The sequence below is a fragment of the Phalacrocorax carbo genome, chromosome 2 (assembly GCF_963921805.1).
Source record: "Phalacrocorax carbo chromosome 2, bPhaCar2.1, whole genome shotgun sequence".
Classification (NCBI taxonomy): Eukaryota; Metazoa; Chordata; class Aves; order Suliformes; family Phalacrocoracidae; genus Phalacrocorax; species Phalacrocorax carbo.
The window spans coordinates 145570695-145598077 of NC_087514.1; the positions used below are offsets into that span (position 1 = coordinate 145570695).

Genomic DNA, 27383 nt, shown 5'->3' on the forward strand with positions numbered 1-27383 from the left:
TACAGATTGTATGTAGAGGTCTTGTTCCCTCCTATTGAAATGCTCATGGTTTTGCTTGTTTTGTTAAAGTCTGATCTTCAGATTGTAATTTCCCATTCTTTTAAGATTAAAAGTACCTTTCCCCTAGTTGTTGTCTTGCAGCAGATACTCCTGTCAGCAATGCAGTTTGCTAGCTTGGCTTAAAGACAGTCATACTCACCCCGTGTTTCACAGAGGTGAAAACTCATAAACCTTATATTCAAAGTTTCTGTAATCCCCACAGAACAAGTTAACTGTAAATTAATTGCTTCTATGTAGCTGATGTTTCTTGATCTTGTGATCTCTATGGTCTATTTTGTCTGATTGCAAAATGCTCTTTTTAGCCTTTTTCAAGGGCAGAGCAAAAGAAAACATGGCTTGAATCTCAACAGTTTTGTCGAGCTATAGGAGGAGATCTGGCCTCCATTAATGGTAAAGAAGAACAGTATGTGATATGGCGCTCTATTGCGTGAGTATCTGTGGTGCGGTCATCCACTCACTTTAATTAGCCTTTTGATCTTTCTGAAATATTTCATTTTAGGTGTACATCTTTACTACAGCATAAGCCAGCCTGGATTAATTATCTGCATCAAATGCATAGCAAAAACGCAGAGCTGATGAAATTGCAGGAGTTGTATGAGTAGCAGCAATCACCCCAGAGGCTAATGCTAAAATAAGATTGGCAAGATATCTAGTTGAGGCAACATTTATCATCTGATGTAAAAATATTTACTGTGGATTTGGAGATATCATAAAATTACCACAGATGCCAGTTGTTTTCATATAACCAAGTGTACAAATAGGGTAAGCATTGTGATATAAATCTGGTCAATGTGTTGATTGTAATTTTAATGAACTAATCAGAAAGCAGGAGCAACTTCAGATTCATTTTATCCTACAGAGGAAATTTAAATAAGGTTGTATGCCCCTGAACTGTAAAAAGCAGGTGTGAGATTTCTGAATGAGATCAAATAACCTTAAAAGGTAACACCTGCAGTATGACCTGAATAAACTGGGCTCAGTGAACTTGTACATCCCAATCTAACCAGGAAGCAAGACTGAAACATGACAGCCTTGCAAAATGCTACAACTGTACTAGAATCCCAGCTACATGCATATAGTAAGGAAGAAGTCTCAGATGCTGCATTACCACAAATTGACTCAATAAATTCAGGTAAATCAGTAAAGTGTGTCTACTTGCAGACAATAATTAGTTTAAGGTGCTATTTTTAAAATGTGATTCAACTCCAGCAAATAACTTTGTGTTTGGAAACCTTAAGTGCCTTTACAGAGAAAATGGAGAGTTGATAAAGGGAGCAAGAGTAGCTGTTGAACCATTATATGAAAGTATTAAGCCACCTTGTTTTCAGGAGTTGGATTGGATCTGGACATTTTCTTGGTCAGTATTTCAATCACTCAGAGTTAATGTATAGTGGTAGCAGCTAGAAGTGCTTGCATTTTAATTAATTTCCACCCCAGTTTTAATTGTTTCTAATAGCTTTAAGGATTATTTTCAGAGAAGCTTATTAAGTATTGAGAATGGTAGGATATTAAAAATATTGTTATACCCTTATTAGTTTTGGTTTTATGTTTAAACTTCTTATTAATGGGACATTTATTATTTCGGGGTATTTTTTTAGGGACAATGGCTATTACCACCAGCGTTTCTGGATGGGCTTATATTACTTGAATCCTGATGATGGCTTTGTTTGGAGTGATGGATCTCCAGTGAGTGATTCAATTTTCCACAGCTGTTATTTTGCATTCTCTATGCTTCTCAAGTGTGTGGTGTATGTCTTTCTGTGTAATTTTATGCTTAATCATAACCCTTTACTCTGTCATGCTCTCTTTAGGAAAGCTTATGAAAGGCAATTTCATGGCTTGATTTATTTGGCTAAAACATACTGATTTTTGATAAGAAAATGTGCGTTGAATCAACAAGAAAATAAAATTTATTTAGACTGAAAGCATATTTTACAAATGCAAGGATCTTTTGAGTAAAATAGTCCATCTTTAGTATTTATCTTCTTTGCTAATTAGATATTTATCTGAATTAGCCTATATTCCATAGAGCTGAAGGCAGTTGTTTCATGCTGATGTGACTTGACTGTACTTTAGACTAAGATAAAACTGTAGAAACAAAAGTGGTTTGGGACATGTGAGTGTATTTCATGCAAGGCTGGTCAAACTATATTGATGGAAGTTTACCATACTTGGAATTTATACAGGAAAATTAGAATAGCGGTAAATAGTCTTCTGATAAAAATGCCAATGTTTTTGTTGTGTCTCAATAATGTCCTACTATTTTACTCCTACAGGATATTTGCTTAAATTAATATCAATATGTAACATGGCCCATATTGTTATTAGGTGAATTTTACAGAATTTAGGTCCTATTAAAAATGTCAATGTTTTTCCAAGTGTGATTGGAAACAAGTGTTATCTAAGCTGCAGTCCAGCTGCAACCTGAAAAAAAGTTTGAAATGTCATCATTTGCATGGGGAGACTCTGGTTTCCTCTTATCTAAGTTTTTAAACTGAGAGTTAGGAACAAATTATAGGTCTGTGGTTTGATGCTGTCTCCTCTCTCTCTCCATTATTTTCTTTCTATGTAATAGAATCTTCACAAAACCTTTTCTGTCATAGGTGAGGTATGAAAACTGGGGCTTTGGAGAACCCAATAATTATCAAGGAATTGAACTTTGTGCAGAGATCAGTGGTGATTCCAACATGCTTTGGAATGACAGGCACTGTGATTATCTGTATGGATGGATTTGCCAGATAAGAAAAGGTATTGCTTACTCCTGTGTATTAGTATAATAAGAAAAGATTCTCAGCTGATTTTTCCCTTAACTTTAAGAAATAAAAATTTTCAAAACCTGTTTATCAGAATGGTTCCCTATGGAATGTGAAATATCAAATGGGTATAAAGATTTCCATGTCTTCAACGCATTTAAAGATACAGAGCATTTGGTGCCCTGTTGGGACTTCTCAATGACCTTTCTCTATGATTTCAGAAGAGGAAATGTGATGCTTGAAAAGTAAGAGATGTTACTTTGAATATTCACATTACTTTTGTCTTTTTATAGAGAGAAGTTCGCGTCTTCTCCAACAAATCCTATTTTGGAACTTTTTTTCTGAGTTGAGTTTCAAGTTATTAGAACAGTGTGCAAATCAGTTCACATACTTGAATTTTTGTGTGTGAAAACTCCCTCCTCTCCTTGGCTCGGGTACTGTTTTATGAGCTAATTGAATCTGTAGTTGCAGGATGGAGCCTGGTTTCGAGATACTTTATTTTGCTTTCACTGGGTTTTATATTCAGATATTGGTTTCTTGCTAAATTCCCTTCAGATCTGAGTTTAGATGCTTTTTATTTTCTGAAGACATCGAGACAAAATTTGTAATTTAGGGAAATCTTGAGTTCCACAAGCAGTGCACCTACTGAAGTCTGGGTATTTTAGAAAGTGCTCATTTAAACATTTTACCACTTCCTTATACTGGGAGGGAGGAGAGCAAAATAAAAATGTTACATTAGATTATTGACAATAGAGCTCTGCTTTATATTAGTAAAAGAACGTCATAAAGAATTTTTATTAAATGCCAGTATCTATGAGAATAAATATATTTTAGCACAAAATCAACTGGTAAACTATAACGACAGAGATCTCCTGTGTTAGAAATTGTTTTCCTGAGCTGCTAATGATGCCATTCAGGATGCCATCTCCATGATGCCGTAGCAAAAACAATCAGGGGAATTCTTTACCGTGAAGTCTTCTTTTCAGAAAGGACCGGTTAATTTCTTGGGATCTCTTCCAATGAGATTTTATCTAGGGAAATTTTTAAGATCCAGATAGAAGTTCTTCTCAACCAGTGACAGATGGAAAGAACCTCACTCTGTAGTAGCTAGGGCACCACAGAAGAAGATAACTCAGCCTGTATTCCTGCTGCCTCTGCTTTAAGCCAGAACTCATGTATAAGTGACCTGGGGAAAGGAGTAAGAGGGAGGTACAGGACTTTATTTATAGACTTAATGCTTTGGGATGCAAGGTTTTCTTACAATTGAATTGTACAAATTGGTGAATACCAAAAATATTTACTTCATTCAGGCAAATTTCAAGGTATTTTATAATCCTTGCACATCAAGACTACCTTATATTTAGAGCCTCAGGGAACAAGAATATATATTTAAAATTGAATAGTGTACCAAAAAAAGAGAGATTTAGGCTATTTAGTTCCTTCTAGTTTTTGGTGTTAAATCCATTGCTAACCATCAATTTTGATGTCAATAAAAAACACGCCTATCAATCATAGTGTTTTCTCTTAAAGCAGAAAGTGTACAATCATAATAATTTTTTTTTTCTTACAGGGGCAAGTGTAAAGCCTGAACCAACAGAATCCCCTGTACCCCGTAAGTGTTATTGCTGTTATTATTTGTGTGTGTATATGTCTAAAACCATTTAAAAAATTTTACTAATGAGAATATCTTGTGTCTCAGGAACGATACAGTTAGTTTACCATTTAACTTACAGAATACAAGACTACTGAGGATGGATGGATTATACATGAAGATAAACAATATTATTTCAGCACGGAGACTGTTCCTATGGAGAAAGGTCGGGAGTTCTGCAAAAGGAACTTTGGAGACCTTGCCGTCATTGAGAGTGAAAGTGAAAGAAAGCTCCTCTGGCGATATGTAAGAAAAATCATTAATATTATGGAATAAATCATCCAAAACAAGTGAGCATGGACACTAATCCTTTTCACCCTGGTGTTCTCCCTACAAGTTTTATGATAATGAAATTGCAGTAGCATTAAACCAGATTAATATGAAGAACAAACTCAAGTCCTTTTTTAGATTGTTTCACAGCTGAGACAAGGACAATTTTGGTTTGGTATTTTGTATAGAAATAAGCAGAGTAAGCAATAAACAGATCATTTTCTGCTTTTCCCATTCGACGTGGCAGTTATACCACATTATATCTATCTGCAACTGGTAATGTGCTAAGGTAAATCTTAATGCTTACTTTTAATTGATCTGCGGCTTCAGTTTAGCAAAAAGTAGTATACTTGTGAGCTATGATTCAGTAAGGTGGGTGAGTTGACTGAAAGTAAAGTTTATCAACAGATAAACTCAAGATATCTTAAGTAGTGGATCAAAACAGATATTGGCTTACATGCAACACTCAGAACACTGCCTTTTGGTTTTGTCAGTGTATGTAGTCTACCTAGCAGCCTCTTTTTGGTCCTCAAGTTTATCCTTTTACCTTCTCCTTGTGGGGAGAATATAATTATGCAGGAAGAACAACTTGAGGCATGGATTATCCCATGACAAAGAGCTTTTAAATGGTATTTCCTAGGTGGCTGGGGTTGGCTGCCATTTACGCTGTCTTGAGGCCAACTTCTTTTAATCAAGAATGTGCTTAAAAGTCAGATTTGGACGACATAAAAATTTTCCTGAGCTGGCTGAAGAGTGGCAGTGAGATGACACAAGGGCCTATATCGATTTATATCCAAATTATAGGAGGGCTTGTCCCTTGCAAGAAATTTGTCAGATGATGTCTCCTGCAGAGACTGTGCAAGAGGTGTTGATTTCAGTGACTTTCAAGTAAGACTGAGAAGTGTTGATATAGTGGCCACACCTTTTGGCCAATGGCGAAGTTTGACTGTGGACTGTTGCCTGTGAGCTGCTTTAACTTAAATGTTGTAGCTAAAGGATATAGTAGTTCATATCCTATGTCAGTCAGATGTATATTACTCATTAATAACATAATAGATTTCTATGATAAAAAGAGGACATTTATACGATTTTAATTTTTATATTCTAGATCCTGAGAAACGGCAAAGAGGATGCTTATTTCATAGGTTTACAACTGAGTGTTGACCAACGGACAAGGTAGGCCAACTAGAACCATCAAGCTTTGTTTGTGCTTTAAAAAAAATCTACTGAGCAGAGAAAAAATAATGAAGTGCTTGAATGAAATTATGTCCTGTCAAAGGAAATGAGAATGTTTTTCCTCTGAATTCTGTGGGACTTTCATACTTAGTGGTTTTTGATTATGAAGGTTGTAAAATTGTAATCTGTAGTAAATACACCACTATGTGCCATCATTTTTAATCCACTTTTTTAATCCCCATTTCTGTTGTTAGGCATTCTTACCCTACTAATACTACTGTTATTCTATATTTGATTATAGCAGGAAAAAAGCTTGATCTGAATTTTGCCCTCAGCTGTTGTCTGCCTTGTCCATACTCCAGTAAAATATAGCTAATATAAGGAATCTTTAAAAAGTACTTCCTGTTGATACTGGTGAAATTTTTTTTTGTAGAAGACCAAATCTCTTTCAAGTAAATGAAATTTCTCCTTGACACCACTGGAAGCTAGAGTAGATCCATAAACCCTAAAATTTGACTTATTCTTTAACAATACAAAAGCATTAACTTTGTTTTTATAAGTTTACATCAGGTCTATTAGATTTGGAAAGTTCTGCTATACTGTTTAAGATTTTGTAGTCTGTGGGACCAAACAAGTTAACTCAGCAGGGCACAGATTTTCAAGGGATATACGTAGTTTTGAGTCTTCATTTAAACATGGTCGTATTCTCAAGTGGTTTAATTCCATATTTATTTAGCTCCAGATTATTCAGGAGAAACACTGCATGTTTCCTAAATAGAATTCACCCAAAGCTGGCAGAAAAATCATAAAACAGATAATCTACTTTGAAATTTTATTCAGGAATTCTAGTTTCCTTTATTCCATGATTTATGCTGAAAGTATAAACAGATGCCCCAACTCAAAATATGTAAGATTTTTGGTAGGTAAAAAAATTATTTTTCCCCCTCCTTAACTGTTGGAAACAGACTGCAATAAAGGGAAAAATGCAACCTATTTTCTTATTTGTAGAACAAAGATATCAGTTGTCACTATGTAACTTCAGGTGCATTGTGAGGATAAGCAGGTTTTCTGCAAGCTTTTCTGAATGTCAGTATGCAGCACCGTATTGATTTTTACATCTGATGCTAATTTAGGCCTGGATTCAGTTCAGTTTGGGTCTTGATGTGCCTGGATAGATGCCTAGTAGTTCTTGGTTCTACTTATAGTTCCCAGTGACAATAAGGACCCTCCAGAGGATAATTAGGATATTAGGTGGGCCAGATCGCCTTCTGAAAATGAGGTGTCTCTGCCATTCCATTGTTTTTGTAGGGACCTTAAGATGAATATACTTCTAAGTGAAGTATATTTTATATGTGTCTGAAGGGTGAATCTGGGCACCTCTGTCACTTGCAGTTCAATAGGAATATGTCTCTTAATAAGTGTTTTGTTTCCTTGTTATGATTTTGGTTTTTATTGTTTAATCTACATGGATGTATAACTTTTTCAATGTTTGTATTTTACCTTATGGTAGGGCACACTGTCACAGAAATTTCCTTGCAGGTGGTTTGCCATGTCCTTTTCCTCTTCATGGGGGAATGATCAAGCATTTTACTGGTGTTACAAATAAAATCTCTTATCTCTGTAATAGACACAGGAATGAATGAGTTGGGGAAATGGTGAGCATCTGGGCTCACTCATGCTGAACGGATATCTGGCTTTCATGCTGGCTTGAATGATAGAGTATTGCCCTATCAGTTGCAAAAGTGTCAGCATATTGCTTAAATGCAGAGTAAACACAACTTCAACACATACCCTATGTCTCTGCGCAGAGTAGGTTTAGTACTATTAGCAAAGAGGCAAACTGGTCACAAAACCTTGTACACTTGAAACTATGAATGGCTATATTAAATATATTGCAACATTACTTTTTGTAACACGGAAGCAATTCTATTTGTATGTTAAAGAAGTGTTTTGTTGGATTGTTTTTCTTAAGCTGGATGGATGGCACTCCAGTGAGTTATTTGGCATGGGCACCACATGAACCTAACTTTGCAAATAATGATGAAAACTGTGTAGTTATGTATAAGAATTTAGGTGAGTTTTGTGTGTTTGTTCCTGAATTTCATTATTTGTGTGATTGTGTCACAACTTTTTTTTCTTCTGAGAGGCACCCTTCCCCCCTTTTTTTGTTCTTTTGCAAAATCTTATAGAAGTAGACCACAGTATTATCTTCAGGACTTAATAGTTTTGTGCTCTTGTGCTTACCTTAAGCCTAGCATGGGGAAGCTCTGATAGAGGTCTGTGGTTGTGATTGCTATACAACTCTTTTATATTTTTTATTAAAATTGGCCTAATGTGCCACTATAAAACTGATATTTCTAGGACCTGGTTCTACACTGCTTTAACATTCTGTAATTACAGTGTGTATAAAGTGACATATTTATCCTAGATGCTGATATAGAATGATAGTAAACCTAGAGACTGAGGATTTGATCTTATCTTTCAACTAAAAGCATTTTGTGTAAGAATAAGTGAAAGTGATTTCTATTTAACCAGCTCTGGTGTGGTGTCATGCAGTTCCCCATTTATCTTGCATTCAGGATTTTGGAATGATATAAACTGTGGTTATCCAAATCCCTACATATGTGAAAGGCACAACAGTTCCATTAATTCGACTGTTCCTCCAACAACATTTTCAGCTCCAAGAGGATGTCATCCAACTTGGCTTTCCTTTCATAATAAGGTACTATAACAAATACAGCACATGTTGGATGTTTGGCAAAGCACTAAATAGAAAACAATGCAATGATTTAATAACATTGTTTCATATTAAAACAATTTTTTTTTTTTTGTGGAAAGCTGTTTGTTGCTTGCATGCTTTTCTTTGTTTAACCATCCACTGTTTTGCAGGAAAGGTGCTTTTTTCATGCTTCTAATGAAGTGGTAGATGAGCATATTCAGTTGCAGTTGCCAAAAATCATTCTATAGTCATCTCTTCAAACCTTTTGATAGGCATTTCCTAAAGAGTTTAGATAAAATTCCTGAAGTATTGATACTTTGATCTTGATGTTTTTTAAGCAAACCATAATGCTTTTTTGGTACTGAATACATTTTGTCTTCCTTAATTTACAAATGTGGTATGCTTTGTAGACTCAAATAAAGACTAATATCAGTCATGCATAACTTACCACTGTTAGCTGACCATCCATAAAAAGTCAGTTTTTGCTTATTTTCTGATCAAATCTAGTATGTGTCTTTTGAGCAAAACACTTTCTTGAGACCTTCAATTTTACATTGGGCAAGGACCAGCACAAAAAGCTCATTGCACGCTGAATGTGTCTTTTTCAGACAAATGCATTATTTTTGTGCCTTTTCTCCATCCTTCTTTGCTTACAGCAGTGGTTTTCAATCTGTGAGGGATATTGGAGTAAAGATAATATATAGAGAATTTGTTCATGTTTTAGTGTTACAAAATATTTGGATCTACAGAAGATGAACGTGTCACTTGGCACGCTGCACGAACAGCTTGCATGAATTTAGGAGGAAACCTGGCCGCTATCCCTAACGAACAAGTGCAAGGTACTGTGTATAGTTTTGTAGCAACTAGATGAGATGACATTTAATCTTTACAGGATGGTGGTTGTATTTGTGTGAATATGGACAGGGTTTGAATAATGACTGCACATCTGATTTTTATTCCAAAACATATAATATTTGGAAATTTAGAATGAAATCTTCCCCTGAATCCACCAAATTTTAATGTTGGTTTAGAGATATATATATATACAGGTATATTGTCCTGGCAGCAAAAGTGGTGCTTTTTCTGCTTACACATGGTGCCAGCTGGACCCAGCAAGTTCCATTCCAAATGATATAGTTTCACTAGGTGGCATTAACTTGCTGCATGGCTTTCCTATTAGCTCAAGCAGAACACCTTTTGGATCAGAACTTGCTGCCTCTGGGCAGCTTGGGCAGGGGTTTGACTGCTCATGCACCTACCCACAACTCACCACATAGATGTACCATTCTTTTCACTAGAGAAGCTTATTTTAATGAACCTAAGAGCTGTGTCTTAGAAATGAGATGAGCAGAGGGAAATTACCTTGTGCTTCAATAAACGTGGCACACATTCAAATTAAAAATTGGAGAAGATTTTGATAGATGTTAATAACACACTTTTTAAAGAAATACTGTTTTATACTACAGTGATGAGAAACAGATGTTGCACAGCACATATTGTTTGTGAACTCAAAAGAGCATACTGAAAAATCAACCATTGTAAAACAAGTCTGTGTTGTAATCTGAGCGATTAAATAGTTTAAATTTACACTGCTGACATGAACTTAGTACTACTTATGTTTTCCACATGTGAAGAGTTGAAGAATCAAACTTTCACTTTTCAAGCATAGTTAAATTCTTATCCAGCATAATTTCTGCAATACAAATTTCATGTGGTTCATGCACAGGGCTTGAATTCTAGGTAAAAGAGAAATGAACAATAAAGCTATTAGCACAAAACTATTGTTATCACTGGCAGTGTAGGCATAAAGGCTTGAGCTACTGTTTACAGCTTCTGGCAGAACAGCAGTGCTAACATTTGGCAAAGAAATCTACATGTTTCATTTCTGGAATTGCAAGTTGCATTCATTTTAAAAGACTAAAGGAAGGTGCATGGTTGATAGAGCAGACAGAAATTCATGTATTGTTTGCAGAGAAAAGTAAGCTGATAACAATGACTGGAGCGGTTGAAAAAAAGCCATGATACGTTCATTTTATCAGAGTGTTTGATGTGTTGTAGATTAGTGGGTTGATGAACGCTGGCTGACCTAACCTGCTCTCTTTGTGAGCTAGACACGCTAGCTAAGACACACAAGTACCTTCCTGGACTGTGCAAAGCTGTTGTAGCTGATGTGCTTGTGGTGATTAGTTCTGTTGAGACTCATTTTAAGCATGTTGCTTGTGCATTCTGCTTCCTGCTGAGACAGTGCAGGCTACTGCCCAGGTGTTCCAGGGAGAGAAGAAACACTCTCACAGTTCTATAACAGCACTACTTGTGCAGGTTCACAAGTTGTAGGTGCTCAATGGTACTGTCTGTATGAATGGCACTGTGGGGCAACCGCTCTGGTGGGCTTATCAAAACGTGTGTGATTTACACAGCTGTGTATTTATATGTCAATTGAGGGAATAGGATTCAAAAATATCTTGAGACATTATAAAAAGCGTTTCTGTCATGCTTTTGGGATTCATCCCAGTACCATGTTAGATACTTAGCTGAAGTATTTTGCCCAAAGCCACAGTTATATATCTGGTTCCTTGGTCATTAAACTCAAAAGTGACCTCCTTTTCATCTTACCTGCGTGTGTTGTCAATAATGAAGCGTTCTGTATTTCAGAAAAAGTATTTAATATCACCAGTCTCAGTGAGGCCAGACATTTCAACTTCATTAAAAGTATTTCTCTTTTTCTTTGCCTTTTTTCACTCTAGCTTTCCTTACCTTCCAAATGAAAGGTTTTGTTACTGATACATGGATTGGATTAAATGATATAAATCATGAACTGAGGTTCCTCTGGACAGATGGAACAGGAGTTTACTTTACAAACTGGGCCAAAGGCTTCCCATCGGGACATATGGATTTGTACTCTTATGATGGTCAGGTAAATAGCAGTCACAAATATTGCTGGGATCTGGGACATGTTACTGCTTGATTTATTATGTTCATACTTGCTCATACAAAGACTGGTTTCAGATTTCAGTTCTCTGTGTCTGTGAAGGCTACACTGGTCCGTGTTCACCCCGCACTCTCTCATAGGCTCGGGTAAAGAGGACAGTGGAATTTCTGCCTCGTGGCATTTGCCCCAAAAGCATGATGAATGAGCACATCCTCCTAGTCCTCTGACCACAGTTGTGCCTGAACTAATCAGGTTTCTCAGTTGGCATGTAGCTTGCAAGGGGCACTTAAAAACATTCCCCTCAAACAGCCATGCCTCACATAGAAGCAAATTCTTTCTGTCACATTTGCAGAAAGGACACGCTTCTATAGAAAGACAGCCATTCAGCTTTTATGGGGGGAGGAAAACAATCACTTCCCCTATTTCTCTCTCACGCAAACTGATCTGATAGGTCATAGAGTTCCTCTCTCTGATCTTACGTGATAAGACAGTTCTGTGCTATGGAACTACAGCACATTATAGTACTAGCTCTATTTCTCTTGAATGCCATTTTTAATGCAGAAATCTTATTTTTATGTTTTTGAAAGTGGCGTCTCCAAGTTTCTTATCCCTAATGGATGCAGAAAATTTGGGACAGTTCGGAATTCAAAAGAGAAAGCATCTTTAAAATGTTACTTCTGAGAGGAACAATGTATATTTTTTGTCTTTTTATGAAAAGTAGTAGGACTTCTATGAAGTCTTCTGTGAAAACTTATGAAGTCCCTAATTTATAAATTTCAGGTTTATTTTAAGTTTACTTGACCCTAGCAAAAAATAAGTTATCATAGTTAATACAAAATACTATGCAACTGGTCAGTTTGAAAGACTCGGTGCATTTCACTCACAAATGAAGTGTTTCTCTGTGCATCTCCTCTTGGACAGCAAAACCAAAAAAGTGAATAGAATGAAATGAATATGGGTGCTTCATTGCACAAACCGGTTTGCACACGTGCAGCCTTTTGTATTCATCACTGTTTGTTTCGAATGTGCTAACAAAGTTCCTAGCTATTGTGCCCATGTCAGAGAAGTTGAAATGTCACTGTAGGGGTGGTACTGACTGATCAATGGCTGCCCTTGGGCAGGAGGAGGTTTAATAGTGCTGTGTGTAGTATTACAGCTCGCAGCAATAAATTTGAAGAAATTGATATGTCAGAAATATTGCACTGCCCTTTGAGGGTCCAGGTTTTTTTCTGGTTAACCTGTCTTTTCTACAATAGTTGATTTCACTTCTCTTTAAATTGTCTGTGGCTTTCCTTCTCCCCACGCTGTATGCCTGGAGATAGGAGAATACTCAAATTTCTCTGGTCTGCTTATCCACCCAAATGTTGCACAAGAGGGAGCAACATTAAGAAATTTGTTCTTTACTTCATTAAGAAAATGAAGTCCAAGAGGAACAGAACCTCCACATCATAAGGCTTATGCTGCTAAATGTTACAAGTACATGAGAGTAAAACTACAGCACTACTTATGTCTGAAGATGTAAAAGAGGGAAAAAAAGTTTTGTATTTTCTTCTTCTAGCTATTTGTAACTGATTTTATATCTTTTTGCCTCAAGGCTGATTGCGTTGTCATGAGAAACAATCCTGTAAAGGAAGCAGGGAAGTGGGCTGATGAGAGTTGTGATAACAACAGAGGATATATATGCCAAATTAATGCAGGTACTTGTCCTTTTAGTTATAGCAAAATCAAACCTTATGGTTTTTCAGAGAATTGCTTGGGTGCGTGAATTTCACCACCATTTCACTTCCAATAAAGACACATTCACAAATTAATTTTTTCAAGCAGGAACACAAGGGTCACATGTGTCAGAGGTCCAGTTAGAGTCAGTACTCTCGGCTGACCCTTCCCAGTATCTGCCATGTTGCTTCCTTCCTGAGCTGGAATTTGTATCTACATCTTTGTGTTTAGCATGACCCTTGACATGATATTTATTCCATGATTTTGTCTGTCATTTTCTGAACACACTGGCTTTCAAAACATGTTCTGGAGAGTACTGGCTTGTAAGTGTAGCATGAACTGTCTGGAGTGTGACTGTAGCACACCGTCACCAAACTTGAAGTAATTAATCTCCAAAAAGGAAATTAAAAAGCAGTGAAAACTTGGATTTAAATAACTGATTGTTTTTTAAGGACTGGTCTGTTGTGGAGCTGTCCTTTTCTCTGGAAAAAAAAAAAAATCACTGGAAAGCAACGGTTTCTGCAAAGCATTTCTTTTGATGAAAAAATATTTTATTAAAGAAATTGTGACCTAATCTAATCCTAATTTATTTCAGTAAGACTGTTCTGAAGGATTTTACAGAATGATCCTTTAGTCCTTGTCTGAGGTTGCTTTAAGCAGCTCTTTTGCTTTCCACAGCTTTGTAATTGAATTTTACTACTGACGCTGGCTTAAAGAATAGTGCATATAACCCATGCTGATCAAAAGTCAGGAAATACGAAATCAAGAAAAAAGGCTTTTTGTTTAATTCTGTTTGCAGCCACAGTGAAATCATAATCCCCTTTTGAACAAGTCTATGAGTCTTTTTTTCATCCTTCATTTTATAGATGCTGAGTTTCTGCCTTCTACAAGTTCATCCCCATCCAGCATTATCCGTTATGGTAACAGTAGTTATTTGTTCATCCATACCAAAATGACATGGGAGGATGCACGAAAAAACTGCAAACGTGATCAGTTTGACCTTTCCAGTGTCTTAGACCCCTACAGTCATTCTTTCCTGTGGCTAAAGATACTGAAGTATGGGGTGCCTGTGTGGATTGGTCTTAACAGTAATGTGGTAAGAACATCAGACTAATTGAACCTCATGCTGCTTCTCATATGGACAAATTGGGAAATGAAAAGTCTTATTATCTCTCTTCGCTTTAGCTTATTAGTTTATATCTTGGTCCTAAATACTTTTATATGCTGTCAGATTTACAGGTAGGGATCCATCCTCTTTCATTACTCTGATTAAATTGTATATATTATATGTTTTTCACACTTTTTCTGTGATATTACACTCTGTGCATTTGCAAACAAGAGATTTTAGGCTAACAGCTTAAAATATCTTGCTGTATATATGGTGTATTTGAGACAAAATCTACATATCTTAAGAGGTACAGTGGAAAGCATTTATTCTAAATAAAAATACCTGATTTTCAGAAATAGAATAAGTTGCTGTTGCTATGACTTTTTCAACCTTTTTGAGGATAGTTAACCAAATAATTAATTGGTTTACCTAATTTAATTTTATTTGTTTCCCTGCTCCCAGTTCTTCTATGTTTTGAGACTTTCTGGATGTTAAAATACAACACCCTTTCTTCTTGGCACAGACACTTGTCCCACATTCACTGCATTTGGCTGAGCACATGAAAGAAACATAACACACCACTTCTCCAAAACCAAAAGATTCCCCTAACCTAATCAACAGGATGATTCACTGAGTTCACCAGCTTCAGTGGGAAATGATAAAGTTTTTAAACATACTTTAAGTTAAAATAATCTACATTTCTTGAAATTTGGGGGGAAGCAGCACAAAAAGTAGTCATCAGACTTTCACTTCTACAAATTATTTTAAATGAAATTTTTGTTAGCCCCAAATTAACAGTTTTGTTAAGCCAAAATTAAATCAGTGTCACTTACTCTGCATTTCCTTTTGCTGAAAAACATTTATTGCACTGCTGTATTTTTAAAGCATGAGCCATTTGTATTTCTTATTGATTTCTAAAATAAGAAACTTGAAGCACAAGTTGCTGCATAGACAGACATTTCACTGATGAAGGAATGGTTAATGTTTAGATTTTAATCATTCCTGTTGATTTGTTTTGTTCTTAGACCAATGGCCGTTATGAATGGATTGATAACTGGAGAATGAAGTATACTAAATGGGCTGAAGGGGAGCCAAAGCAGAAAATAGGCTGTGTCTATCTAGACATTTCTGGAGCCTGGAAGACAGGACCCTGCAATGAAAGCTACTCCTCTGTTTGCAAAAAACCTGATGGTAAGAACTTGAATCTAACCATTGTAATTACAATGATTTTCTCTTTAGAGTTCATTGTGCTGGGTGGTCTGCTGATATACACTTAGAAGCCTTTTTTGTTTCAAGAGCTAAATAAATGAAATGATTAAAATTTACTTGGGTTGAATGGGGCTGCTTTAAAATGAGGGCCAACACATATTAAGGAAGAGCTAGTGTGACTGTGAATAGCTGTCACTTTGCATAAGTAATGTTGTTAGATATATTTTGCAAAGCTTAAACTCATGTTACTCTGCTCTTTACTGTGACATCGAGTAAGCATGCAAGACCAAAACCCTCAAAAACCAAAAGGTAATGAATGTTTGGTAGTAGTCACATGGGTAGGGTGTTTGAAGGGAGAAGAGCTGAATGACCAAACCATAAGGTGTCACAAGGAATGTTTACTTATAACAGCTTTCCAGGTTTTCCACTTATAACTGAATAACAAACTACAGGCAGTATAGAAATGCTTAAGGATACTTCTTCAGGCTGCCTCCTGTTATGTTTTTGACCTGAAACTCCTGTTACTGTCGTCTGATAATGCCTTCTGCATTCCCTGATGTTAGGTCACAACCCATGGGACCAAGTTCATATGGGCCCTAATTCAGCAAAGCAGTCAGGTGTGAAAATACGTTCGTGAGTAGAGTTGAGCTGAACTTAGAATGTGTTAAAAGATAAAAGTATGCTTGGACTCTTTGCCTAAATTAGATTTCCTGAGACTACAGTTGCAGTACTTTTTGTTCACAGATTTAGGACTTTTTTCCATTATTGTATTGTAGTAAGCAGTATAGAACACCAAGATTACATTTTTTCAAAGACGTGAATGAGTTTTCCAACATTGGGTTAGAATAATCTATTAATGATAAAAGAATGTATAAAAGCTGTTTCTTTAAACTTTGTGCTTTTTTAACAATATTTTTTTAAAACAGTTCAAGCTCCTACCGAACCCCCTCAGCTTCCAGGAAAGTGCCCTGAATCAGAAGGACACAAGTCTTGGATCCCCTTCCGAGGTCATTGCTACTACATTGAATCATCATCTACAAGAAACTGGGCCCAGGCATCATTAGAATGTCTTCGACTAGGTAAGTATCCTCCTTAATCAAAGATCACATCTTTCTGACTTGTTTTTCCTCTCTTTTGAAAGATGAACATGTGCTATGGATTTTTGTGATTTCAAGGATGGTCCAAGTACTGGACACGACTGTTGCATACAGTTATTGCCTTAATTTGGGGGTAGATGGCAAATAGCTGTCTACCAGTGGTACACACTGTCTTTCATGCGTGTGGGACCATGCATTAGAGGAGCTGTGTGGCCTGGAGTGGAAATCACAAAAGTGGAAATTTTGGCCTTTGAACCTGCTAGAAGGTAGTCAGCCTCATCCACAGCAGTCACAAAATCTTAATTTAATGGTATTTTATATCTTTTGTATTCCTGATCTAATTTTCCCCTTGCTTATTGCAGTTTTATGCCACTGGAATGAAGGTTATGCCTCTCTAGGCTGGATAATACAGTAGTGAACCAGGGTTGTTGGGTTGTTGTTTCATTCTTACAACTTCCTTCTCTGGAAAAGTGATGTAAGATTCGTTTTGTCAGACTTCATATGTCTATAGCACTGGTGGCAATGAGACTTAGGTGTCTAACCTCCCATTAGAGTATGCAGAGATCTTGTTCATGCTGTCAGTGGAACTGAATACAGATTTTTTTCTGCACTGGAAGTACATAGTGACATTTGGTCAGGTGAATTCCACCCTAAACTTCACTGACTGGGTTGATTAGGACTCCACCCGATAATAAACCTACCAGTGAAACCCACGTCAAATATAGACACCTAGAGCTGGGTAAGATGAATCTCACTCATTCTGCTGATACTCAGGTTCATTCCTGGGTTCTCATGAACTAGTATGTTGCCAACTCTAGTTTGAGAAACTAGAATTTTTGAGGGAACTTTTGGTATATGTTCTTTAAATCTCACTATATGCTCCATATCAACATTCACATAACATTTGGGTGAAGATACCTGATAATACACTCTTCAATATAGAAAAGTCTCCATAATACAACACTCTTGCTGTAGCTCAGCTTTAAGTAGAATGATTATAATTTTGAATAAGTTTCTGCTAAAATTAAATAACATTTCTTTTCTTTGGAGGACTGAGTTTCTGAAACAGACTTTCAAAGGTACTCTAATGTTAACTTGTCTTGATGGGTTTCACGCCTGGACACTAGGGCTGAAGCTGTCCTGCAACAGCCCTAGGAGGGGCCTGAGCAGGATGTCCCATCCTCTGAGTCCATAATTCGGGTTCTTCTCCTGCCATTGTGCCTCTTTGCTCCTCTGGGCTTGTGGAGATTGGTCTTTGATGGGCTAATGGCTCCTGTGATGGGCCTGGAAGTAGCCAGAGAAGGGGTCTCCCATGTGCCATTGTCTCTCTGTGCTCCCTTGTGGATGTGCAGTGAAGCCTTCTATCACACAATCTAGCAGTAACCAAACATCTCATACCATTCAGCAAAAGAGGAACAATTAGAAAAACATAAAGACTACAGTGAAAAAAGAGGAACATTCCATGTTCTTTTATATTCTGCTGTCCCTGCTTGCACTCTGGGTTTTGTTTGCAGTTGGATGTTTTCCAGTTATATCTTACCCATAGTAGAATTCTGAACCATAGTAGAATTTATCAGTAGCTCAGCAGTGATTCAAGTGACTTCTATATTTTCATTGTCTGTAACTGTGCCTTCCTTACCTGAGAAAAAATACCTTCAAAAATTCAACAACCAAACCAAAACAATCAAGTGCCAAACACATCTGTTACCCCATACCTATTGACTGGATTACACCCCCATGCTAAAGAGAACTGAAGATGCACTTTCTCCAGTGTTTAATGCCAATCCATACAAAGTCATGTAGCACTTCCTGTCTGCTGGCTCCATGCTGTGACTTCTTGACTTCACTAGAGCATCATGCAGACTGAATCACTACGGCAGAATGCCTAGTGTTGTGTATGGGTGACGAACACGGTACTATGCTAGCTGGGCAACAGATGACCAAGATGGTCTTTCTTTCTCTGATGGCTGCAAAGAGCATGTAGGAAAATAAACAAGACCTGGTTAAAGCGTTACACTAAGGACTGTGCTTCAGAAAGTCAGCACAGTAGGTACTACACATGAGCTATAGAAAGGCTCAGAAAACATTTAATCATTAATATGCGAAGTTCTATGGGGTACAGGCTGAAGTTATACGTACGTTTTACTAATAACTTTCAATTTTGTTTCAAGTGTTTGGTGGTTTTTGGTTTTGTTTTTTTTTAATAGTAACACATCAGTAGAAATTTAGGCCCGATACCATATTGGCTTGTTGTAATTTGCCTATAGTTGTTGCTCAGTTATGTTGCTGTTTCCCAGTGGATGAGGAAACAAACAAAATAGTAGTGCAATGTCATGGAAATGATAAGAAATACATTAGCAACAATGCCTGAGTCCTTCATAAGATACTATGCAGTTAGTTTCTGTTTTGAACTTCACACTCTGGAATTTGGAACAGATAATCAGTGGCAAAAATAAGACTGGCGTTTGCCAGGACAATGAGAATGATTTCCACTGTGAAACTCATGCCTGTAAGAGATTTTTTTTTTTTGTCTTTGTGTCTTCCAGGTGCCTCTTTGGTATCAGTTGAAGACTCAGCTGAAGCCAACTTTCTGGCATACACCATTGAACCACTTGAAGGGAAAACATCAACTTTTTGGACAGGAATGTACAGAAATGTGGATGGTAATTTAATTTCACATCTGTTTTTTGGTGAATAATTGTCACAAGCTGTTTGACATGGGTGTTGAAAATTTCACATTATACTTCGTAATACATAAAAAGTGAAATTAGAAAAGGTTATCATTATTATCATCATAGGGAAAGCTGGTCAGCTGTAATCAAGCAATAACCAGTAATATATAACAGAAAGACGAGGCACAGAAAGTTAATCTCAGGGCAAGAAAAGTAATTCACAACAAAGTAAGGCACAAAGGTGCATATAGCAGAGTACAGACAGGACTGTGCTGGGAGTTCAGCCGAAGTCAAATGGTTCTTCTAAAATGTGGAGAGGCCCTGGGTCAATATGCTTGTCATTGAGATACTCCAATTTTTGAGCTGGAGAGCAATGTGGCTAACACCACCTCTAGTCTTTGGAATCACCATCCTGGCATGACCAGTCACCCATCTTTAGTTACAGCTGACCCGCAGCACAGCTTCACTTTGAAGCTGGAAATGTGTCTCTGGAATTGTGTGTCACATGTTTTTCTATTTTATACCTTGCTGTAAGGAAGGTAAGAGACAGCAGGCAACATGCTGCTTTAATGAAATCTTAAATTTTATGATAATCTTGCATTAATACAGTTAGTATTCAATTAAACAGATATTTCTGTCTTTATGATAGACCAAAAAGTTGCTTCAGTCTTGTGCTGTTCATATTGAACGCTCCAGTATAACAATGTCAGAGGCAGGACTGCAGAATAGTTCAGGTGATTTGGGGTGGGGTTTTCTTGAGTTTTGGAGGGTTTTTTGACAACTGCTTGCTCAACCACTTCGGTGACACACCAGCTGGGGAGAAGATGAGTGTTCAATTACATTACTCGAAACTTAACCCAGAAAAGGGAACATTTTCAGTAGAGGAGGAGAGAATTTGAAGAAAGTAATGATTTATAAGCATAACACATAAAGAAAAGCTGAAGTTACTCATGTGGTTAACTGACGCATGAAATACGTATTTTTTTAAAGTGCTTCTAGAGCAGGTGCAGAACAATACAGTTCTTACAGTGATCGTAAACAAGAGCTGCTTCAGCAAGTACATGTCGTTGTATTACTAGATAGTGATTACAGTGATTTCAGCATAACTGCATCACTAAGTTTCATATCCGTGGAAGAGCAATTGTATCCAGATGCCACCAAAAGGGGTGGCAGGTACTTAAAAAAATACGGCAAAATATGAAGAATTTTATGAGAAAACAAAACATAACTTTCATGCTGAGTCTAAGAATTAGCTTGTTTGAGTACAACTTAAGAGTCACAAGGGGCACATTTATTCTAAATAAACAACACTATTAAAAGAAAGAAGAAAAAAAGAAACAGGAAGGAAGAGACAGAAAGTCCCAGCATAGTTGGACAACAGTGATCACAAGATTTTTGAAGCAGATATTTAAAAAGGAAAATCCTGTGTGTAAAGTCAGTGGGAAGGAGAAGAAACTGAAAAACAAATGGAAGAAAACTGGACTTAGAAAGACTTCAGTGGGGGCTTTGAAAAGAGTAATACAAAACCTCCCTACAAATTACTGAAATAAAGGGCATTCTGCTGAAGATAAATTATCTTTTGACATCAGTAATGTCTATAAACTGAATAAATAATTGACACTGCACCATTGCAATAAATTGTGGGAGATACTTCTTTAAACTTTCTTGCCTTTGTAACATCATAAACCAGATTGGCCTGCCATTTTCCAAAGACTGGTATTGTATCATTTGCATAAAAACTTAAGGGCAACAAGATGTGTCAGACCAAAGATCTAAATAGTCTAGTGGCCTGTCTCCAAGAGCGGCCACACGTAGATGTCTCAGGAAGGCAATAAATGTGGAGCAGGTGTCAAGATAGAAATTGATACTATCTTATTTTTCCATATTCAATGTTTTCCCAATTAGGAGAATGGCTGTGGCTAGACAACACTGCAGTGAATTTTGTCAACTGGAATGTAGGAGAACCTTCCCCTCAACAAAACGAGCACTGTGTTGAAATGTACGCAAACTCCGGGTACTGGAACAATATCTACTGCTCTTCCTACAAAGGCTATGTCTGTAAAAAGCCAAAAAGTAAGTGCTACATTTATGAATTTGTTTAACGTATGGAGCTTGCTTCTTGTGTGCTAGTATTAGTAGATGGCCATTACACACAGTGCATTTTAGCTGGGTATTTTTGAGGTTTTATAAATGCCAAAGGATGCACATTTGCATGCCAACAAAAAAAGAATAACTCTTGTCAGAAAGCAGAAGTGCTGACCAGTGCTCAAGTCCCTTCATAATTGTTTTAAAAAGACTGTGTTCCTATCTTGATTCTACCTAGTATATATACTTAAGAAGTTTGCATGTTCTGTGTTAATAATTATTGAGTAATCACAAAGTTAGTACTATAATTTGCACACACAAATTTGTCTCATTTATTTGAAAATATGTTCCTTAGGGTATCCCCTCTGCTCAGCCTGAGGAATATCCTTTGCTTATTTCCCTCCAGAAGTCTCAAGTGCATGCATTTTCTGAGTATGAAGTAGAGTTTCTGTTAATTTTCTGTGTATTTATGAATTGAAAACTAATGAACAGTTTTGGACCTTTTGTCTTTGTGTTGTCCTGTTTTGAGAAGATGAATGAATGAAAAGCAAAGCAAATAGTATAGTCTGAATGTGCTAAGCTGGAAGTCTCCTGAAATAACTGAATGTGCAAATTTCACAGTAAGGACATTTAGTGCATATGTTTTCCTAAAAGTCATTCTAATAATTTCTTCTAGCATGTATTGCAATATCAAAATCTCTTACTAAAGTTTACTGCGAAGAGTGAAATGCATGTAGTAGCTGAAATATACCCACTTCCTCTACAAGACTGGAAATGAGAGAAATTCTGCTATGCTTTCTATAAATTTGCTCTTGTGCAAAATTGTTCTTACTTACTCACATGCTTGTAATGATGACTGTATCTTCTACAGGAAATACTGCAGAACTGATGGATATAACCATCCATTCAGAGTCTGCTCACCTGCCCTTTTACATTGTGATTGACGAAAAAAAAGCACTTTATTTTCTTCTCCATCCAGAATAGTCATAGATGTAGGTAATGAGTGTTAAAGTCAATGGCTACCCTTCCTTTCCAATTATTCAACCCATTTGTTTGTGCTGGTACTGGCATTCACCTGTTTCGATACTGAGACTTTTCAAGGAGCTGAAGCAGATGAAAGCTAGGTTTTTTTAGGAGTAGCTTCAGCCAGTCTAGCCTCCTGAGCTGGAGTGCCATGGAGTCAGCCAAATGCCAGTTTCAATGCAAGGACTATATGGCTGCTCATTCAGGAACAGGACACAACTGAATCCTACAGTGTTGCAGAAATGCAGCTTGGCTTGGCAAGGTTTTGCAAACCTGTGATAATGCTCCATTTGTACAATTGAAAAAAATGTATTAAATAGCTATAGGCTAGTAAATGGGGTGCTAGAAGCATAATTTTACCTGCACTTGTTGCTTGTTATGTTTGCTGTTTTCTGAAGAGGCTAAAAACACAAACCTGTGGCTGAAGCCTTTCTGTTCCATTGTTTTGAGGTAATTTTTACCTTAGTAATTTGAAATTCTCTAGTGTGTCTATTCCGTAAATAATCTAACTTTATTTCTTAAGTAAGGAGGTACTCTAAAGAGCTGTTCAGCAGTTTGACAGGTGCTAGTTGATCATGCTACAAATAGTGGCTAGGTATATCATGTTCATGGCATCTCACTCTCCATTTTCAGGTAGAGCTAATTCATGTCGCTAAATATACTGCTTGTTTAACCACTTGCAGGACAGTTTAGCATGCAGTGATCTCATACCAAAAACCAAGAGTGATGTGCATAATATGCATGATCAGTGCTGTACCGAACTCTGTCAGTCAATGTTTTTTGGTGAGGAACAAAGTTATTATATTCCAAAAATTTTCCAGTCAAATGAAGCAATGCAGCCAGAAGATTATTTTCCAAATTTGCATAATGTGCATTATTTCCTCCTATTCCTTGTTACATTTCTGAGGCTGTTTTTTACTCTGTGCTTTTGGACTTAAGGGACCATTATCTTCACAGAATCACAGAATGGTTGAGGTTGGAAAGGACCTCTGGAGGTCATCTGGTCCCACCTCCTGCTCAAGCAGGGCCACCTAGAACCAGTTGCCCAGGCCCATGTCCAAATGGTTTTTGAGTATCTCCAAGCATGGAGATTTCACAACCTCCCTGGGCAGCCTGTGCCAGTGCTCAGTCACCCTGACAGTTAAAAAGTGTTTCCTGAAGTTCAGAGGGAACCTCCTTTGTTTCAGTTTGTGCCCACTGCCTCTGGTTTTGTCACTGGGCACCACTGAGATGAGCCTTGCTGTGTTGTCTCTACACTCTCCTTTCAGATATTTGTATACATTGGTAAGATCCCCCCTGAACCTTCTGTTCTCCAGGATAAACAGTTCCAGCTCTCTCAACCTTTTCTCATGTAAGAGATGTTCCAGTCCCTTCATCATCTTACTGGGCCTTCACTGGACTCCCTCCAGTAGCTCGCTCTCTCTCTTGTACCAGGGAGCCCAGAACTGGACATGACATGTAACGTAGCAAACATGCAATACATCCAGCAAGCACTTAAAAAGTGTGCAAGTATAGAAGGCTCCCAGTTTCCCTGTTTTCCATAGATTTGCATGATGGTATAGTGCAGAAAAGCAACAAGCTGCTTTTCATTGTAAATAGCATTAATAGATACTTCTCTTGATAGAAACTCCTGGAAACATCCAAATCACCATGTCTGGTTTTACTTTGAAGAGCCAGATATAGAGTAATATTTATCTCTACATGTAAAACTAGCTGGGCTAACAGACACTCCATCAGAGTTCTGGAAAATTTTTGGTAGTCGAGATTGTTGGTTTATTAATGAAATCAGGCAATGTAAGTGGGGAGATTTGGAAAACAGTTTAACTTCCTGGGCTCACCTTTTTCAGAACGGACCATGATACATTGATTCAAGATTTAGTTACAGACTGATTTTATGTCCACATGGCAAAATATGGCTCTTCATCTTAAATGATGGCCCAGTTTTCCCAGCAAGCCAGATTTTGTGGTCCAGGTATTAAATTTTAAATGAGCTACAAACACTTTAGTTTGGATGTGATACGTACTAATACTTTCTGGAGTTCTTGAGTGATTTCAATTGTCTGTGTAGGTAGGCCATTAAAGTTGCTTGGCAAACCGAATTTATTACACTTGCTATGCTTATATAAGATAACAACTGCAAGGATTTGTGATTATATTGAGGATTATGTTTGATCATCTCTGTCCTGAAGACGCTGTGTAGATTTTCTTGTGGCTTTACACTGATGTCAGGATCTGTCTCCATGGAGCTCCTTGACGTTTCGTTTCTGCTAGTTTATGTAAATACTTATATGTGAGACCATAGTACAACTGGCCATTGTGCTATGGCTTTTGTTAGGTGTAGAAAGCTTTGTATGGACAAAACGCAAGTGTTTTCTGTAGTTAGTGGTGTGTTTTACCATATATTTCTCTGAATATGATTTTCATTATGATTTTCCGAATATAGAAATAAATAACAGAATAATATAATAACATAATTCTTTTTCAATATTTTGAAATGCCAGCAACTGAAATGCCACCAGCAGCTGAAACGCCACCCGCGGAAATGCCTACAAAAGGTAAGAATATTGTCTTTCAAGTAGACAAAAACTAGCCCCATGTAAGATCATAAACAGAACAAATCATATATCTCTTACATTTGCTGATATACCTGAGTACAATATCTGTTTCCTAGGAGCATATTATTTCCTAGTAGAACACAATATACACCATTCAGTGTCCAAATGCAGGTTTTAAAAAAAGATAATTTGTGATATAGCGTGCAAAGTTAACATTTTAAAATAAATAAATTTTATGTTGCTACCTTTGTCTCTCATTGTTTTGAAACAAATAGAACACTTTTGCTTAAAACATCATGCTTTCTAAAGAAATTGTTTCCAGTAATCAGATAAAAAGTGTGTAGCATCCTCTTGATTACTTTGTACTTCTTTTCAGCAATGACAAAGGACGAGAAGGCTCCTACTCTGAACCACGGTAAAACAGGAGTTGTAGTTATTGTTGTCATCCTCATCCTAGTTGGAAGTGGCCTTGCAGGCTACCTCTTCTACAAGAGACGAAAGAATCGCTTTTCAACTAATGACAGCTTTGAGAACAATTTGTATTTTAATAGTGACGCAGTTCCTGGAACTAGTGACACAAAGGATCTTGTGACCAACATAGAACAGAATGAACATGCGACACTGTAATGTAATAAAATGAAATGTAATGTAATATGTAATGTAAAATGTAATGTAATAAAATAAAATGTGCCTTGTTTTAATAAAATTATGCAACTAGAATTAAGCCAAAGCTATTTTCTCATGTGCAAATACTGAGTAACCAGTTTCAGTATGTGTGTAATGTTATATACAGCAGTTACGTTGTTTTGTAACCATTGTATAATGTGTGAGATTTCAGATCTCATGATTTGAAGACCGACATTGGTGAGTGCGGGTCTTAAGGAAAGAGACAATATTGACTAATTATTAAATGGAACAATACAAATGGATGCAATAAAGGAAGAAAAATATAGGTAGATCCACTTGAGAAGGCTCCCAAGATTTGAAGTTTCTGCACCAGATTTATTTCAAACCATGCTACTGCTCAGATTCTCCAAGCTATTCAGCAAACACCTCTCTCATTCTAGCAGCTTTCAAGTATTTCTAGGGACTTAACTGCAGGGATAGTTGCCAGATGACAAGTTTGTATTTAGGCACATCATCTTTGAACCAGGTGGAGAAAAAGTCCTTTCACGATATAATTTCAGTTCCCACAATTACAGACAACACAGAGAACCAAGTATGTAGTTCTTGTAGTTTCTGTGTCCTAGGCTTTAATTGGGAAAAAATCTGGGGGCAGGCCCCAGGAATGGAAAAGCGTGGTTGGCATTAGCCACCAGTGTTCTGGCTGGCCACAGCGGGTTTGTCTGGGAGAGGTGATGGAGGTCATGGCAAAACTTCCTTCTCTCAGGACAACGGTTACTGAGGAGAGGGAAGCACACTACCTACACGTGTGCTGAAGGTTTGTAGGAGCGCTGGGTAGCTGTCATGGTGATCGCTTGTTGGTACTGCTCTCCTACAGCCTCTCAATAAGTAGCACAGGTTTGTGGGGTGTGTGCTGGGAGTCAAGAACAATTTAACTTTACCAAAGTATTAGTTGCTACTGATTTTATTTCCTTTCTAAAAAGGCTAGATCAGTTACCATTTATGGAAATCTTAGATTCCCCAATGTGGAGTTTATATTCCTAATTTTTGTAAATCTTGTAAAATGTAAATCATGCATGATTCCTCGCTTGCATACAAAGGTTTGCAAGGTTTGTTTTTGCGGTTTCAGATTTTATTCTGTGAAATAAACAGTAACTAGCTTTGGGTTTTTTTTTAAAATAGTTTTTCATTTTATACTCTTGTCTATGTAAGACTCTGTAACAGGGTAAAGTTAAAATGGAGATGACACAACGGTAGAGACATTCTATCCAAAGTTGTGATCGAGTAATATATTGACCACATTTTCCTGAATCTGTCCAGGGATTGTCTGCTTAAAACCAAGCCAAAAATGTCACCTGAATGAATTAGTAAAAATCTTGAATTACATATGCGTGTAGGTAACATGGGGAAATTTGCCCTGGAATGCTTTTCTCCTCTGGCTCTTGTCTTTCTCCCAGTTATTTCCTTGCCCCTGCGCCTACTGCTGTTTCCAGTTGTAATGCACAGTTGTTTGAGTGTGTCTTTTCAAGGAGTAGTACTTCTAATGGTTCTTCAGGCCCTCTGATGTGGCTTACCTGCCAGCAGCCTCCTGACTGACTGACTGATGATGTTAAGGAAGATGTCGTTTCAATTATTTGGATAAGTGGTGCCAGCTAGAAAGGCATGTGGAAGGGAGAATGGGAGGTCAAGAGGCCTTGACTGGAATCCCAGCCTCACTGCAGTGGCTGATGTGCAAA

General features: G+C 37.2%; 1 protein-coding gene across 2 annotated transcripts in view; it reads left to right on the forward strand.

Moving 5' to 3' along the window:
- The window catches only part of LOC104046212 (macrophage mannose receptor 1), a 63113-nt gene extending 36289 nt beyond the window's left edge, over window positions 1-26824 (forward strand). Inside the window, exons 13-30 of one of the 2 annotated variants that reach the window (XM_064444729.1) lie at window positions 363-487; window positions 1659-1746; window positions 2664-2808; window positions 4384-4425; window positions 4547-4710; window positions 5843-5910; window positions 7883-7983; window positions 8490-8632; window positions 9354-9468; window positions 11374-11543; window positions 13153-13255; window positions 14141-14370; window positions 15408-15573; window positions 16518-16670; window positions 19235-19351; window positions 21266-21433; window positions 24961-25023; window positions 25400-26824. In XM_064444729.1, the coding sequence (XP_064300799.1) occupies window positions 363-487; window positions 1659-1746; window positions 2664-2808; window positions 4384-4425; window positions 4547-4710; window positions 5843-5910; window positions 7883-7983; window positions 8490-8632; window positions 9354-9468; window positions 11374-11543; window positions 13153-13255; window positions 14141-14370; window positions 15408-15573; window positions 16518-16670; window positions 19235-19351; window positions 21266-21433; window positions 24961-25023; window positions 25400-25650 (2412 nt within the window). In that variant the 3' untranslated portion in view covers window positions 25651-26824. The remainder of the gene's footprint in view (window positions 1-362; window positions 488-1658; window positions 1747-2663; window positions 2809-4383; window positions 4426-4546; window positions 4711-5842; window positions 5911-7882; window positions 7984-8489; window positions 8633-9353; window positions 9469-11373; window positions 11544-13152; window positions 13256-14140; window positions 14371-15407; window positions 15574-16517; window positions 16671-19234; window positions 19352-21265; window positions 21434-24960; window positions 25024-25399) is intronic. The other variant, XM_064444728.1, reaches the window with a different exon arrangement.
- Window positions 26825-27383: the final 559 nt, after the last annotated feature.